Raw genomic sequence first — 17,790 nt, 5'->3', positions numbered from 1 at the left:
CACACGCCAGAGGCAGAGGCCGCTGCGCTTACCCCTGCGTGTCCGCTGGTCCTCCTGGCGGTCCCCGCCTCCGGTGGTCGCTGGGTCCCGGCGTCTGGCGGCGCTGCTCCCGGCGGTTCCTCGGAGCGTGGGCGCCGCCATTGCGCCCGGCTGTCACGTGGGTGGTGGGCGGGTGACGTCGCTGGCGGGGAATTCAAAGGTGGACGCCGGACAGAGCCCGGCGCCTGAGTATCGTCTCTCCTTAGAGAAAGACTCCAGTGCTCCCTTTGTGCAAGCGTGTTCCCTGCTTCACAGTCTCCAGTGTTACCAGCCTTCAGCGTGTTCTCCGTCTCACCATTGAATAATCAGCAGTGCACTGGTCCACCACGTTAGAACTCATTTTGCTCTGGAAAATAGCTTGCAGAGGCCCCGCTGCCTATCATCATCAAAGGGCTCCTTTCAGCATTACCGTTGGTAATAACCCGCCTGTCAGCTAATACCATCACGCTGCATAGTGCAGACGGCGGAATCCCAGCGGGTAACAACTATGAACCCTCCGATTACATCACCCGGGGCGGTGACGGCCTCACCACCGGGAGAGGGGAGACGGCAGTGAACATCACAGCGGAGAGACGGGTGAGTCCCTTGATCCCATCCGTTATACGGACACACGTTACATCACGCCCGGGGCGGTGATAGCCTCACCACTGGGAAAGGAGGGATGACCTATACACATTTGTGAGAATTACAGGCAGCGGTCTTCAGTTCACCCTGAATTATAAACTGTAGCCGGGACGCCGGCACTGAAAGCCATCAGTCTATTTGTGTGGAACGTGCAAAGGAGTGCAATTACTGATCTATATTGTTTCCTAAGAGGACACTTTAGTATTGATCTAACTATAACACAGCTTTTAAAATAGAGTTGGTATAACAGCCAACCATGCATTTTGGAATAATTAACTAAATTGATGCTTTCTTAAAACTATATTTATGTTTATTTTATTCTCCACATGGTGGATGATTTGGTATAAATAAAATGTACTTTTCTTATTATTCATAAACAGTCTCCCAACCTCATTTCTGACTACTTCACAGCCATTTTTTCAAAACTAATTTTTATTGTCACATTGATAATTTACATTATACCTTTTAAAGCGCGATGTTTTATAGATCTTTTTTTTTTTTTTCATATGTGCACCAGCCTTATGTATGATGGCCTTGAAAGTGTCACACGCCAGGGGCAGCGGCCGCTGCGCTTACCCCTGCGTGTCCGCTGGTCCTCCTGGCGGTCCCCGCCTCCGGTGGTCGCTGGGTCCCGGCGTCTGGCGGCGCTGCTCCCGGCGGTTCCTCGGAGCGTGGGCACCGCCATTGCGCCCGGCTGTCACGTGGGTGGTTGGCGGGTGACGCCGCTGGCGGGGAATTCAAAGGTGGACGCCGGACAGAGCCCGGCGCCTGAGTATCGTCTCTCCTTAGAGAAAGACTCCAGTGCTCCCTTTGTGCAAGCGTGTTCCCTGCTTCACAGTCTCCAGTGTTACCAGCCTTCAGCGTGTTCTCCGTCTCACAGTCTCCAGTGTTCCCAGCATTCAGCGTGTCCTCCGTCTCACAGTCTCCAGTGTTCCCAGCATTCAGCGTGTTCCTCTGTCACACAGTCGCCAGTGCTTTCAGCATCACTCACAAGTTTCTCACCACTCAGTGTGCTTCAGCATCGCTCACAAGTTTCACACCACTCAGTGTGCTTTAGCATTGCTCACAAGTTTCTCACCACTCAGTGTGCTTCAGCATCGCTCACAAGTTTCTCACCACTCAGTGTGCTTCAGCATCGCTACAGGGATTCTTTAGCATATCTCACAGTAACCACCAGCACCGTTCTCAAGTCCTGTCTTTCAGGTGGATTCCAGTATCCGTCACGAGCTCTGCCTGCCCCTAAAGTCCTGCATGAAGAAAACCTATATTCGGCCATCTCTACTTCGGCCCAGCTGTGGTTCCACTTCCCGGTCACCGGAAGAACCCCCGAGTTCACAACACTCTCAACCCAGGTCAGTGATAGTATACTCAGGCCACATGGACCCGGGGGATCATAACACAGAGTCGAGCGCCATCCAAAATTTGGCTTCCCGAGTTCAGAGTCAGGAGGCGACACAGGGCCAGGTGATGCAGTATCTCCAGGAATTGTCCGGTCGATTGGATCAAATTCAAGCATCTTTAGCTTCGGTAATTCCGGTTCCAGTTCCCGTAACCGCTCCAGTTGCCGTTTCCAGTAATGTCCAACCTTCGGCCGGTTCCAGGTCACGCCTTCAGCTTCCTACTCCTTCCCGCTATAATGGGAATCCAAAGAATTGCCGCGGTTTTCTAAACCAGTGCGAGGTGCACTTTGAACTTCTTTCACACAATTTCGCCACGGATCGGTCTAAAGTGGCTTATATTATTTCCTTGCTAGAAGGTTCAGCGTTGGATTGGGTGTCTCCGTTATGGGAACGATCTGATCCATTGGTTTCCAATTACACCAATTTCATCACGTCCTGGGCACGTCACGTCCAGGGCAACCGCCGCTTCCTCTGATTTGCTTTGTGTTCGTCAAGGCTCCCGTTTTGTGGGGCAGTACATTGTTCATTTCCAGACCATTGCCTCAGAACTACGCTGGAATAATGACGCCCCCAGGGCCGCCTTTTGGAACGGGCTCTCTGACCGTCTGAAAGACGAGCTGGTCACTATGGATCTGCCGGATCCACTAGAAGACTTGATCTCACTCTGCGTCAAGGTGGACCTCCGCAAGCAGGTGAACGTAGTCGGTCGGATCGGTCCAGGTTTCGGCTTCCTCCTCCTAGGCAAGCGGTTGTACCATGTCCGGACGAGCCCATGCAAATTAACCGATCTCGACTGTCTCCGGAGGAAGGACAGCGCCGTCGTGAGGGTAAACTGTGCCTATACTGTGGAGCCGCAGATCACTTTATCAAGTTCTGTAAATCCCATCCGGGAAACGGGCAGGCCTAGCTTGTTCTGGAGGAGTTAAGTTGGGGGTCACGACCAAATCTTCTCCGACTGTGGATTGTCTACTCTCCGTGTCTCTGTTTTCTGAGTCAGTTGCCAAACCTCTTAATGCCCTACTGGACTCTGGGACTGCAGGGAATTTTGTTTCTCTTTCTTGTGTTCAGAGGCTGGGTTTAGAGCTGCAGTCTATCAAAAGACCTATTACGCTGACTGCTATCAACGGTACCAAAATAACCAATGGTCTTATTACAAGTCATACAAAGCCCATCAAGCTACAGGTCAGAGCTCTACATCAAGAGCGTTTGGAGTTCCTAGTGATTCCGGAGATGCCCCACGATCTTGTCCTGGGGTTGCCTTGGCTCAAAATTTATAACCCTCACGTCGACTGGAAGTCATCGCAAATATTGTCCTGGAGCTCGTTTTGTCACTCTAGTTGCATCACACCCGTTTAACCGCTCCGTGCATCTTCCAGATCGGATGAAGAACTCATTCCGAAGATCTATCGGGAGTTCGCAGATGTCTTCTCTGAACAGGCGGCTGATCAGTTACCACCCCATAGACCCTGGGACTGTCCCGTTGAGCTTGTCCCAGGGAAGATGCCACCCCGGGGGCGCACGTATCCCTTGTCACTACCTGAGACCCAGGCTATGTCGGAATATATTAAGTCTAATCTGCTTAAAGGATTCATCCGTCCTTCTACCTCACCGGCTGGAGCGGGTTTCTTCTTCGTGAAGAAGAAGGACGGGGGATTAAGACCATGTATCGATTATCGTGGTTTAAACGATATCACCATTAAGAATAAATATCCCTTGCCACTAATCACGGAGCTATTTGACAGGGTTCGTGGAGCCCATGTTTTTACGAAGCTCGACTTGAGAGGAGCCTATAATCTTATACGCATTCGACAGGGGGATGAATGGAAGACTGCCTTCAATACCAGGGACGGGCATTACGAATATCTGGTAATGCCGTTCGGTCTCAGTAATGCTCCTGCTGTTTTCCAGGGATTCGTAAACGAAGTCTTCCGAGATATGTTATATCAAAGTGTAGTGGTGTATTTGGATGACATTCTGATTTTTTCCAAGAGTCTTGCGGAGCACCGAGTACAGGTCAAAGAGGTACTTTCCCGCCTACGAAGAAATTGTCTTTACGGCAAAATTTACAAATGTACCTTTGAGTTCCCTTCAATTCCGTTTCTCGGTTATGTCATCTCAGGCACGGAGCTTCGCATGGATCCGGAAAAACTCTCGGCCATTCGGGATTAGACTCACCCTCTCTCTCTCAAAGCAGTACAAAGATTCCTGGGCTTTGCGAATTACTACAGAAAATTCATTAAGGGATTCTCCACCATTGTTGCACCCATTACTGCATTGACAAAAAAGGGATCCGATCCAAGTCTGTGGTCTTCTGAAGCCATAGTAGCGTTTGTCCGGTTGAAATCAGCATTTATGTCAGCTCCGGTACTCCAACAGCCAAATTTCACAGAACCATTCTTCTTGGAAGTCGACGCTTCTTCAGTCGGCATTGGAGCCGTTCTTTCACAGTACTCTTCTGATGGAAAGTTGCATCCATGTGGTTTCCATTCTCGGAAGTTCTCCTCTGCGGAACGAAACTACACTATTGGAGATCAGGAACTTTTGGCAATAAAATCTGCCTTGGAGGAATGGAGATATTTATTGGAAGGTGCTAAACATCTAATTACTATTTATACCGATCATAAGAACTTGCTGTATAGCAAAACTGCCCAATGTCTAAACCCCCGTCAAGCTAGATGGGCGCTCTTCTTCACTCGGTTCTCGTTTGTTATTAAGTACCGGGCTGGGACTCTCAACGCCAAAGCTGACGCTCTGTCCCGTTCCCTAACAGCCTCAGATGAAGAGAATTCCCTTGAGAAGAGTCTAATTCTCAGTCCAGTTTCCATTTCCACAGCTCCCACTTCTCTAGGGCCCCCTCATGGGAGAATGTCTGTACCGGTGGAATTTCGACCAAAGTTACTGCAGTGGGCCCATATATCCAAGTTCTCCGGTCACCCGGGAGCCCAGAAAATGTTCGAGTTTCTACGAAGGACATATTGGTGGAACACCATGAGGAGGGATATACAAGACTATGTTAACTCTTGTCCACAGTGTGCCCAGCACAAAACTCCTCGTTTGCCCCCTGCTGGTTTGCTTCGTCCACTGTCCATTCCTAGGAAACCATGGACCCATACTTCTATGGACTTCATTACCGAGTTACCTCTCTCCAAGGGTTGCAATACCATCTGGGTGATTATTGATCGCTTCTCAAAAATGGCACACTTTGTTCCGTTGACAGGTCTACCAACGGCTCCCAAGTTGGCTCTACTATTTATCCGAGAACACTTTCGCTTGCATGGGTTACCTCAGGAAATAGTCTCTGATCGAGGGGTACAGTGCACTGCAAGGTTTTGGAGGGCTCTCTGTTCGGCGTTGCAAATAAAACTCAAGTTTTCATCTGCTTATCATCCACAAAACAATGGTCAAACCGAACGAGTCAACCAGGATTTAGAGACATTTCTCCGCATTTATCTCTCTCCTTCACAGGACGACTGGGTGGAGCTGTTACCCTGGGCTGAGTTCGCCCATAACCATCTATATCACGCTTCCACTGGTGAGTCCCCATTCTTCATCAATTATGGATTCCACCCACGAATTCCAGAATTACCACTCCTTCCTTCAGAGGATGTTCCTGCTGTTACTTCCACTCTTCGGCACTTCAGTCAAATTTGGAGTAAGGTTCATGCTAATCTCAAGAAAATCTCCATTCGATACAAGTTCTTTGCAGACAAAAAACGACGAGCAGCTCCTCAATACAAGGTTGGCGACAGGGTATGACTCTCCACCCGCAACCTCCGTCTAAAAGTGCCCGCTATGAAGTTTGCTCCAAGATTCATCGGGCCTTATCCAGTTTTACAAGTCCTAAACCCTGTAGTCTGCAAATTGGGTTTGCCCTCTCACTTTCGTGTACCAAATTCTTTCCATGTTTCTCTCCTCCGGCCTCTCATTTTAAATCATTTCCAGTCAGTGTCTCCTAGTCCGGTCTCAGTGGAGACCGAAGTTGGAACAGAATTTGAGATCAAAACGATTCTTGACTCCCGCTACTACCACAAGAATCTCCAGTACCTAGTGGAGTGGAAAGGTTATGGTCCTGAGGAAAGAAGTTGGATTGGATAAAAGCTTCCGAAGTCACTGCTCCTCGACTAGTTCGGATCTTCCATTCCAAACATCCAACGAAACCGGGAAAGTGTCCAGGGGCCACTCCTGGAGGAGGGGGTACTGTCACACGCCAGGGGCAGCGGCCGCTGCGCTTACCCCTGCATGTCCGCTGGTCCTCCTGGCGGTCCCCGCCTCCGGTGGTCGCTGGGTCCCGGCGTCTGGCGGCGCTGCTGCCGGCGCTTCCCCGGAGCGTGGGCGCCGCCATTGCGCCCGGCTGTCACGTGGGTGGTGGGCGGGTGACGTCGCTGGCTCCCCTCCACCAATCGGAGGAAGGCGGGGAATTCAAAGGTGGACGCCGGGCAGAGCCCGGCGCCTGAGTATCGTCTCTCCTTAGAGAAAGACTCCAGTGCTCCCTTTGTGCAAGCGTGTTCCCTGCTTCACAGTCTCCAGTGTTACCAGCCTTCAGCGTGTTCTCCGTCTCACAGTCTCCAGTGTTCCCAGCATTCAGCGTGTCCTCCGTCTCACAGTCTCCAGTGTTCCCAGCATTCAGCGTGTCCTCCGTCTCACAGTCTTCAGTGTTCCCAGCATTCAGCGTGTTCTCCGTCTCACAGTCTCCAGTGTTTCCAGCATTCAGCGTGTTCCTCTGTCACACAGTCGCCAGTGCTTTCAGCATCGCTCACAAGTTTCTCACCACTCAGTGTGCTTCAGCATCGCTCACAAGTTTCTCACCACTCAGTGTGCTTCAGCATCGCTCACAAGTTTCTCACCACTCCGTGTGCTTCAGCATCGCTCACAAATTTCTCACCACTCAGTGTGCTTCAGCATCGCTACAGGGATTGTTTAGCATATCTCACAGTAACCACCAGCACCGTTCTCAAGTCCTGTCTTTCAGGTGGATTCCAGTATCCGTCACGAGTTCTGCCTGCCGCTAAAGTCCTGCATGAAGAAAACCTATATTCGTCCATCTCTACTTCGGCCCAGCTGTGGTTCCCCTTCCCGGTCACCGGAAGAACCCCTGAGTTCACAACACTCTCAACCCAGGTCAGTGATAGAAAGAATTCTAGTCAACGATTTAGACCACACTGTAAGTACTTAAGATTTTCGGGATGTAGTCAAAAGGTTGACAATGTCAACAGTTATGATGTCACACAGGCAACATATGAAATGTCGACATTAGGGTTAAGCTGCAGGGGGAGGAGGTTAGGCTTAGCACTAGAGCACTAGGGAGAGGTTAGGGTTGGACTGGAGGGGTAGGAGGTTAGAGTTAGCACTAGGGCACTAGGAAGAGCTTAGGCTGAGAGAGGAAGTTAGGGGTAGGCTGCAGGGGGCGGAGGATAAGGCTAGCACTAGGGGGAGCTTAGGGTTAGGCTGCAGGGGGAGTTTAGGGTTAGGCTGAGGGAGCAAGTTAGGGTTAGGCTGTGGGGGGAGGGCTAGGGTTAGTCTGCAGGAGAGATGTTAGGGCTTATAACAAAATGGACCCATAGCATATGTGTTTACTGTGGAAATTATAATGTAAGCTCCAGAGGGGTCGGGACTGTTGTAAATGACTACACATTCTCTGAACAGTGCTGCGAAATATGATTGACACTCTCCGAATAAACAATAATTACCTGTGCAAAGGCCTTAGGTCAGTAACAGCCAGTCTTTGTCTGTCTTCAGGACAGTTATTGTGGTGAACGAGCCATCCGTGTATGCAGGAATCACAGAACGCATGCTCACAGGGGGCTTGTAGTGGATCTTCAAGTACATCCCGACATATACAGCACAGTAGACCCTCATTGACATACCCCAGGAAACGCTCAATGTCAAACCCCATGACCCTGGGTAAAGAAAATTCCATTATTTAGCTATATGATTATGTATATAAGTGTTGTAACACTGTAGGGGTGCAAGGTGCCTTTTCCTGGGGAATATGGCAGCACGCAGCAGCTGAGGAACAACACAAGTCCAGTTTCTGGTACAACTGACCCCGGCCAGTTTTATTGAAACAGAAAATAAAACAAACCCCAAAATAAAAATACCTTGCCTGTCCGGCACTAACTAAACATAAGATGTTCCTAACTGTCACTAAACAAAACAGAGTTCTTCAGTACATACTGTATAGCTTACTTGCATCAGAAAGCGTGTCTCTCACACACAGATCCTGCAGCCTTCCCAGGCAGTCTGCCCATACTAATCAGGTTAGAAGCACTATATCACTCTTACACAGCTGAAACCCTGATTAGCCCTCTGTGAGGCCAAAGACCCGAACTGGGCCCAATGTCTAGAACTCGCCTTATCTCTCTCTCAGAGCCTTTACCCAGCTTTTACAGCAAACTGAAAAGGTTCAGACAAAACAAAAAGCATTTTTCCTAGAAGTTAACATTTTCTAAAACATGTAAGACAAGAACCTGGGACAAATATACCTGCCCTCAAACACTATCCCAGTGTTCTTGTCACATATCCCCCTCCCCTGTTTCGACCTAGGGGCCGGAACACTTGTAGCCCCCAAACAGAAGATGCGAGACAATGCATCTGCGTTGGCCAATTGTGTTCCCGGTCTATGGCCCTCATTCCGAGTTGATCGGTCGCAAGGCGAATTTAGCAGAGTTACACACGCTAAGCCGCCGCCTACTGGGAGTGAATCTTAGCTTCTTAAAATTGCGACCGATGTATTCGCAATATTGCGATTACTAACTACTTAGCAGTTTCAGAGTAGCTCCAGACTTACTCTGCCTGTGCGATCAGTTCAGTGCTTGTCGTTCCTGGTTGACGTCACAAACACACCCAGCGTTCGCCCAGGCACTCCCACCGTTTCTCCGGCCACTCCTGCGTTTTTTCCGGAAACGGTAGCGTTTTCAGCCACACGCCCCTGAAACGCCGTGTTTCCGCCCAGTAACACCCATTTCCTGTCAATCACATTACGATCGCCGGAGCGAAGAAAAAGCCGTGAGTAAAAATACTTTCTTCATAGTAAAGTTACTTGGCGCAGTCGCAGTGCGAACTTTGCGCATGCGTACTAAGCGGATTTTCACTGCGATGCGATGAAAATGAACGAGCGAACAACTCGGAATGAGGGCCCATGTTCGACAGTAAACTTAAAGTCCTGCAACGCTAGAAACCATCTAGTTACACGAGCATTCTTGCCTCTATTTACATACATCCATTTTAAAGGGGCATGGTCTGTCACTAGTCTGAATTGTCTACCCAAGAGGTAATATCTCAAGGTATCTAGTGCCCACTTAATGGCCAAAGCCTCCTTTTCCACAATGGCATACCTTTTTTCATGCTCATTGAGTTTCCTACTCAAATAAATGATAGGGTGTTCGTCCCCATCTCTGGTTTGGGACAGCACAGCACCTATCCCTACCTCTGAGGCATCTGTCTGTACCACAAATTCTTTTGAAAAATCTGGTGTTATCAACACCGGTTGTGAACACAAAGCCACTTTTAACGCTTGGAACGCCTTTTCTGCATCAGGGTTCCATTTCACCACATTTGACTGCTTCCCTTTGGTAAGGTCTGACAACGGCACTGCTGTGGTCGCAAAATTAGGAATAAACCGTCTATAGTACCCAGTAATTCCCAAAAAAGCCCTTACCTGTTTTTTATTCACTGGACGAGGCCAGTTTTGAATAGCATCAACTTTATTCAATTGGGGCCTAATCAGACCTCTGCCTATGGTGAAGCCCAAGTATTTGACCTCCTCCATTGCGAGGCAGCACTTCTTTGGGTTAGCAGTTAACCCTGCCTCTCTGATTGAGTCCAGTACTGCTTGTACTTTAACCAAATGTGACCCCCAGTCTGTACTGTGAATTACCACATCATCCAAATAGGCAGCTGCATATTTTCTATGGGGCCTCAAAATTTTATCCATCGCCCGTTGAAAGGTTGCTGGAGCCCCATGCAACCCAAAGGGTAACATCTTATACTGGTACAGCCCCTCCGGAACCGAAAAGGCTGTTTTTTCTTTGGCGCTATCAGATAAAGGTATTTGCCAGTAACCTTTGGTCAGGTCCAATGTGGTGAGAAACCTGGCTGTTCCCAGCCTTTCTACAAGCTCATCCACACGGGGCATGGGGTATGCGTCAAACTTGGACACCTCATTTAACTTACGAAAGTCATTACAGAAGCGTATGCTACCGTCGGGCTTCGGGATGAGTACTATGGGACTGGACCACTCACTGTTAGACTCCTCTATGACTCCAAGTTCTAACATGGTTTTAACTTCCTTAGAAATAGCTTCTCGCTGAGCTTCAGGAATCCTATATGGCTTTAAATGAACCCTGACCCCTGGTTCTGTGACAATGTTATGTTTTATTATGGTCGTTCGGCCAGGCAGCTCTGAAAATACCTCCCTATTTTGGATGAGAAATTCTTTAACCTGATTGTTCTGATCAGCTGATAATGTCTCTGACACCTTCACTGCGGGAAGCAACCGGGGTGAAGACACCGAAGGGCAAGGCTCCGCTGACAGAGACAACCTATCTTTCCAGGGTTTGATTAAGTTAACATGGTAGATCTGTTCGGGTTTTCTCTTTCCCGGCTGGTATACTTTGTAATTAACCTCATTCACTTTTTCCCTAATCTCAAATGGACCCTGCCATTTAGCTAGGAATTTGCTTTCCACAGTGGGTACCAAAACAAGAACTCTATCTCCAGGAGCAAATTCCCGTATCTTGGCACTCCGGTTATAGACCCTCTGTTGAGCACTTTGGGCCTGTTCCATGTGCTCTCTGACAACAGGTACCACGGCTGCAATCCTATCCTGCATTTGTGTTACATGCTCAATAACGCTTCTATAAGGAGTGGGCTGTCCTTCCCACGTCTCTTTGGCAACATCCAACAGCCCTCTGGGGTGTCTACCATACAACAAATCAAATGGAGAAAACCCCGTAGAGGACTGAGGAACTTCTCTGATGGCCATTAACAAGTAGGGCAACAAACAATCCCAGTTTTTCCCATCTCTCTCAACAACCTTTTTTAACATACTTTTTAATGTTTTATTAAACCTTTCCACCAACCCGTCAGTTTGGGGATGGTAGATGGACGTCCTGAGGTGAGTGACCTTAAATAACTTGCACAATTCTTTCATGATCCTTGACATAAATGGAGTACCTTGGTCAGTCAAAATTTCTTTTGGTATTCCCACTCTACTAAATACCTGCACCAGCTCCCTAGCTATCGCCTTGGTTGTGATAGTGCGTAAAGGGACAGCCTCAGGATATCGAGTGGCATAGTCCATAATTACCAGGATATACTGATGGCCCCGAGCAGACTTTAACAAGGGCCCCACGAGATCCATGGCTATTCTGTCAAACGGGACCTCTATAATAGGCATGGGAACTAGTGGGCTCCTGAAATGGGGTCTAGGGGCATGATACTGGCATTCAGGACAGGAAGAACAATATTCAGACACTTCTTTATAAACCCCTGGCCAAAAGAACCTTTGTAAAACTCTTTCAGTGGTTTTTTCTGCCCCTAAATGTCCTGCGGTAACGTGACTATGAGCTAAATCTAGTACCGTTCTCCGATAAGGCTGGGGAACTACCAGCTGTTCCACCACATCCTCACCCCTTTTGACAATGTGGTACAAGAGCTCATTACAGATGGCCATGTGGGGATACGTAACCCTGTCACCTGGTACCACAGGTTCCCCATTAACAATCTTAACATTCTCTCTAGCCTTTATTAAGGTAGGATCCTTTAACTGTTCAGACGCAAACAGATCCTTCTTTACCTCCAGGTCAGGCACGCTTTCAGTTCTAACTACTATGTCTCTGTTCCCGGCAAGAGGGTCCTCACTGGACTCCCCATCTGTCACTTCCCCAGCCAAACTAGCAAAAGGCAAAGGGCCAGAAAGTTCCGAAGACCCACGTACATCCATAAAATCACCGGTATTATCAACTGGCTTTTTACTTCTCACATCTGTTGATAACCGTGATTCCCACAGTTTCCAAAAATGAGGAAAATCCCTCCCTATTATGGCCTCATGCACCAAGGTAGGGACCAGTCCCACTTTAACCATTGCTGACCCACAACAAGTTTCTATATTCACCTCAGCAGTGGCATAATATTGGGTATCCCCATGTATGCAAGTTACCCCAATAGGTATTTGCTGGACCTTTAAGGGGTTCACTAACCCAGCTTTCACGAGGGTAACTAAACTTCCTGAATCTAGCAAGGCCTCTACCCGGTTACCTTCTAAGAACACATCACACATTTGTTTTTCCAGCTCAGGTGAAGGTACCACAGTACAGGCTAACCTAGCAAAGAAAGACATTCTGCGACATTCAAAGGCAGCATCACATTGCATGGGTTCTTGCGTGACTGGGCAATTGGCAATAACATGACCTGGCATACCACACCTAAAACATTTAACCACACGATTATCAACCCATTTGGGCAGCATAGACCGTTCTAGCCCCATTGGCCTGTTTCCAGGGCCAGTGTTTACAGTCTCTCCAGCCTTGCGTTCTCTTAACCGCCCAGCAACGTTTTCCCACGGAACAGTCTTACCAGTCTTTACTGAAGGGCGCTGTCGAGGATCTATGGGTTGCTGGGTGGTCATCAGTAGTTCCTCTGCTGCCAAATACCTCTCTACCATGTCCACTAATTGGTCAGCAGTACCCGGGTTTCCATGGCTCACCCACTTGCGCAGGACCATGGGCAAAGATCTCAAGTAGCGGTCCATGACGACTCTTTCCACCATCTGGGGACCAGTTAATGTCTCTGGCTGCAGCCATTTTTTTGTTAGCTGAATTAGGTCGTGCATCTGGGAGCGCGGAGGCTTCTCCATGGCGTACAGCCAACGGTGCACCCGTTGTGCTCGTACTGACAGCGTGACTCCCAGGCGGGTCAGGATCTCAGTCTTTAGTTTATCATAGTCCCGAGCCTCAGCAGGGCTTAAATCAAAGTAAGCTTTTTGGGGCTCACCTGACAGGAAAGGTGCCAGCAGACTGGCCCACTGTGCTTTCGGCCAGTTCTCACGCTCGGCAGTCCTTTCAAACGTGGTCAGATAGGCCTCCACATCATCAGCCTCTGTCATTTTCTGCAGGAAGTGACTGGCTCGTATAGAACTAGAGCTGGTTGGAGCACTGACGGCCACATCTCCAACCCGAGCTGCAAGTCTCTGCACCACTTCTGCTAAGGCCTCTCTATCCTGACGCTGTTGCCTGTAAAGTTCATCAACAACTGCCTGCTGTTGTCTCTTATTTTCCTCCATTGCCACCTGCTGCTGTCTGTTGGCCTCCTGCTGTAGTCTCCAATTTTCCTCCATTGCCACCTGCTGCTGTCGGTTGGCCTCCTGCTGAGCCGCTGTAGCTTGCAGCAAGGCTTTAAGCAGATCCTCCATGTCAACAGATTTTTCAGGCGGCTTTGCAGCTGCTTTCACCCAGGACATATATCAAACCCTCAGGGGTGAGTCTCAGTAACTTCACACTGGGCTGTATCTGCATAAACCACCGTTTTCTGCAGGCCTCACAAAGCTGCTGCTTTCACTTATGCGCAGAACGGCCTGCTCGCATTCTCCACCAAGTTGTAACACTGTAGGGGTGCAAGGTGCCTTTTCCTGGGGAATATGGCAGCACGCAGCAGCTGAGGAACAACACAAGTCCAGTTTCTGGTACAACTGACCCCGGCCAGTTTTATTGAAACAGAAAATAAAACAAACCCCAAAATAAAAATACCTTGCCTGTCCGGCACTAACTAAACATAAGATGTTCCTAACTGTCACTAAACAAAACACAGAGTTCTTCAGTACATACTGTATAGCTTACTTGCATCAGAAAGCGTGTCTCTCACACACAGATCCTGCAGCCTTCCCAGGCAGTCTGCCCATACTAATCAGGTTAGAAGCACTATATCACTCTTACACAGCTGAAACCCTGATTAGCCCTCTGTGAGGCCAAAGACCCGAACTGGGCCCAATGTCTAGAACTCGCCTTATCTCTCTCTCAGAGCCTTTACCCAGCTTTTACAGCAAACTGAAAAGGTTCAGACAAAACAAAAAGCATTTTTCCTAGAAGTTAAAATTTTCTAAAACATGTAAGACAAGAACCTGGGACAAATATACCTGCCCTCAAACACTATCCCAGTGTTCTTGTCACAGTGTGCATAGATATAATGACACTATATATATATATATATATATATATATAGTGTCTTGGATCACTGTCATCTCAGATTTGCGTTCCAAAGACAGTCTACTGTATACTGGATAACTGTAACAACATTGTAGGGCCATCTTTCTCAAACTAAGATTTCCTTTTTTCAAGTGAAGCTCACATACCTCATTTAGGGGGCTAGATTTATCATGAGAGATAAAGTACCAACCACTCAGCTCCTAATTGCGATTGCACAGGCTGTGTTTGAAAAGTGACAGTCAGGAGCTGATTGGTTGGCACTTTATCTCTCTCCAAGCTTGCATAACTCTGCCCTTTAGCCCGACTTAGGCCTAAGAAAAAAAGCGGATACTTATATATGCAAATATTTATAATTTATAATAATATATTGACAATACACAGCCTATGGGCTATTATTTATTTATAAACAGTTTCTTATATAGCGTGTCTATCACATACACTACTCCAGAGTGATACACAATCTAGAAGCTCTACTTTCCTAAACAGATTTTCAAATAAACTAATTGTAAGTACCGTAGACAGATTTAGGGCTAGTTCACACACACCAGTTTTCACCGAACGGCAAAAAGCCGCCCGGATTTCTGCCGAGTACGTTCTTGCTTTCAGACAGCAAGGACACGGCATGGTCGCCGTGTTACAGCCGTCAATATCCACTGACTAGGGCAGCTGTCGTCCGGCTGCTGCTACTGCTGCGGTGACTGAGGCTGCTGCACATGCCCAAAACATTCAACATGGCACAAAGCCGTTGCGTGTGAAAACCACTAATTCACAGCCAGAAATTCGGGTGGCTTTTTGCCATCTTACGAAAACCGGTGTGTGTGAAATAGCCCTAAATCTGTCTACGGTACTTACAAATAGTATATTTGAAAATCTGCTTAGGAAAGTAGAGCTTCTAGATTGTGTATCACTCTGGAGTAGTGTATGTGATAGACTTGCGATGTCATAGGTAACAGAAATGTACTCACCAGTGGTGTCGTTATACGGTTGTAATGACCAGTGGGGTCGTTATAAGGTTGAAGTGGAAGTGACATGCTATATATATATATATATACACACTATACTAGATGCGTTTGGTCTTTAGCTAAGATCTGTGTTTTATTTTACGTCTGAGATAGGGCAGCAGAAATTATTTTATTTTACTTTTGAACAAGGCGTATTGTAATGCATAAATCTAATGTGCAGAGCTAATGTAATTCTAATATGCACATTTGTATATTTATGTATCCTAGTTACTATGAGCATAATTCTCAATATAGGTGAGGATTTATTAGTGATGATGGGTCAACCTGAAGTTTGGAAGTGCGGGGGTCATTCAGATCTGATCACTGCTGTGCGCAGCGGGCGATCAGATCCGAACTGTGCCAGCACGTTGCACGGCTGCAACGGGCATCGGCACCCTGCGACAGGATAGTGCGAAAGATCTATTCGCACGGGCGTTCGCAAGGAGATTGACAGGAAGAGGCCGTTTGTGGGTGTCAACTGACCATTTTCAGGGAGTGTCCGGAAAAACGCAGGCATGTCCAAGTGTTTTCAGGGAGGGTGTCTGACGTCAGCTCCGGTCCCGATCAGTCTGTTCTCATCGCACTGGAAGAGTAAGTCCTGGGCTGCGCAGAGACTGCACAAAATCAGTTTGTGCAGCTCTGCTACACATGCGATCGCACACTTGCACAGCGAAAATCCACTTCCCCCAGCCCAGCGTTCAGATCTGAATGACCCCCAAAGTTTACAAACCACTGTTCTAAAGAACCTAGAAATTCCACAGTGGAAAATAAATCTCTTAAACGTTAACTATTTTCTTGCCCATTAAATAAATCTGAAGCTGTCTGTGGCTCTTTGTTATATAAAAACAGTGGAAAGAATTATTCCCAGACTTGCTCAGTGAAGCGGCTTATACAGAATCCATACTATGGAGAAATGTAATGGAGTGTGAGCTGCTCAAGTTGCCGGATTTCCCATTTTATGGGGATAAGTTGCAAAGTGACGGGTGTTTTAAAGGCAATGGTGGTCATTCCGAGTTGATCGCAGCCAGCAACTTTTTGCTGCTGCTGCGATCAACTAGTCCACGCCTATGGGGGAGTGTATTTTAGCTTAGCAGGGCTGCGATCGCTTGTGCAGTCCTGCTAAGCTAAAAAAATTTCAAGCAAAACTAGACTAGGCCTGGACATACTTACCCTGTGCGATGGATCCAGCAATGCTGAGGTCGGCTTTGACGTCACTCCTCCGCCCTCCGTTCTGCTGGACACGCCTGCATTATACTCACCACTCCCCAAAAACGGCTCCAAACGGTCCGGATCCACCCTGGCACGCCTCCGTCCTGTCAATCTTCTTTGCGGTCCATCCTGCGACCGCTTTCTTCTTTAGACGCGACGTAACCCGGCAACCTCTGTTGCCGGGCAACGTCGCGCACGTGCACATTGGCCGCCACGCATGCGCATTCCGCACCCGTTCACACCGCAGCGATAAACTGCTACGTGTGAATGGGTCGGAATGACCCTCAATATTTCCAGAAAATTGGTGCAAGTCTGTGTCCCAGTTATTTCAGACATCTGCATACAAATTGCCACTTGTACTTCAAGCTTGAGTCTCCCATATCCAAAATGCTTGGGACCAGAAGTATTTTGGATCTTGGATTTTTCCGTATCTTGGAATATTTGCATACCATAATAAGATATTTTGGGGATGGGTCCCAAGTCTAAACACATAATACATGTATATTTCATATACACCTTATACTCACACAGCTTGAAGGTAATTTTCTACAATACTTTTAAACATTTTGTGCATGAAACAAAGTTTGTGTACATTGAACCATCAGAAAGCAGAGGTGTCACTATCTCAGTCACACTCAAAATATTCCGGATTTCGGAATTCTGGATATTGGAGACTCAACCTGTATAATAAGCTGTGATCTTACAAATGTGCCAGGAAAGTCACCAAACAGTAGAGATGGCTCTGTACAATCTACATTCAGTAAAGCTGGGCACACACTACAGGATATATTGGTCATTCCGAGTTGATTGCTAGCTGCCGTTGTTCGCAATGCAGCGATCAGGCTAAAAATTGGCACTTCAGAGCATGCATATGTCGCGCAGTGCGCACGCGCAACGTACTTTCACAAAAGCTGATGCAGTTTCACACAAGGTCTAGCGACGCTTTTCAATCGCACTGCTGATCGGTGAGTGATTGACAGGAAGTGGGTGTTTCTGGGTGGCAACTGACCGTTTTCCGGGAGTATGCTGAAAAACGCAGGCGTGTCAGATACAAACGCAGGCGTGCCTGGGGAAACGGGGGAGTGGCTGGCCGGATGCAGGGCGTGTTTGTGACGTCAAAACAGGAACTAAACCGTCTGAAGTGATCGCAAGCTAGGAGTAAGTCTCGAGCTACTCAGAAACTGCACAATCTTTTTTAGTAGAAATGCTGTGATCCTTTCGGACGCACTTCTGCTAAGCTAAGATACACTCCCAGAGGGCGGCGGCCTAGCGTTTGCACTGCTGCTAAAAGCAGCTAGCGAGCGATCAACTCGGAAT

At 48.0% G+C, this 17,790-nt stretch overlaps 2 protein-coding genes across 2 annotated transcripts in view; one reads left to right on the top strand and one right to left on the bottom strand.

Annotated features, from left to right (window-relative positions):
- The window catches only part of RAD54B (RAD54 homolog B), a 177,161-nt gene that overhangs the window by 22,204 nt on the left and 137,167 nt on the right, over window positions 1–17,790 (top strand). The window lies entirely within an intron of this gene.
- The window catches only part of LOC134929410 (RING finger protein 151-like), a 31,048-nt gene that overhangs the window by 11,753 nt on the left and 1,505 nt on the right, over window positions 1–17,790 (bottom strand). Inside the window, exon 2 of the mRNA XM_063925052.1 lies at window positions 7,751–7,960. Within this exon, the coding sequence (XP_063781122.1) occupies window positions 7,751–7,960 (210 nt within the window). The remainder of the gene's footprint in view (window positions 1–7,750; window positions 7,961–17,790) is intronic.

This window comes from Pseudophryne corroboree, chromosome 5 (assembly GCF_028390025.1).
Source record: "Pseudophryne corroboree isolate aPseCor3 chromosome 5, aPseCor3.hap2, whole genome shotgun sequence".
NCBI lineage: Eukaryota > Metazoa > Chordata > Amphibia > Anura > Myobatrachidae > Pseudophryne > Pseudophryne corroboree.
Note: the sequence above shows the minus strand (reverse complement) of the source record. Positions and strands in the feature narration are given on the sequence as shown.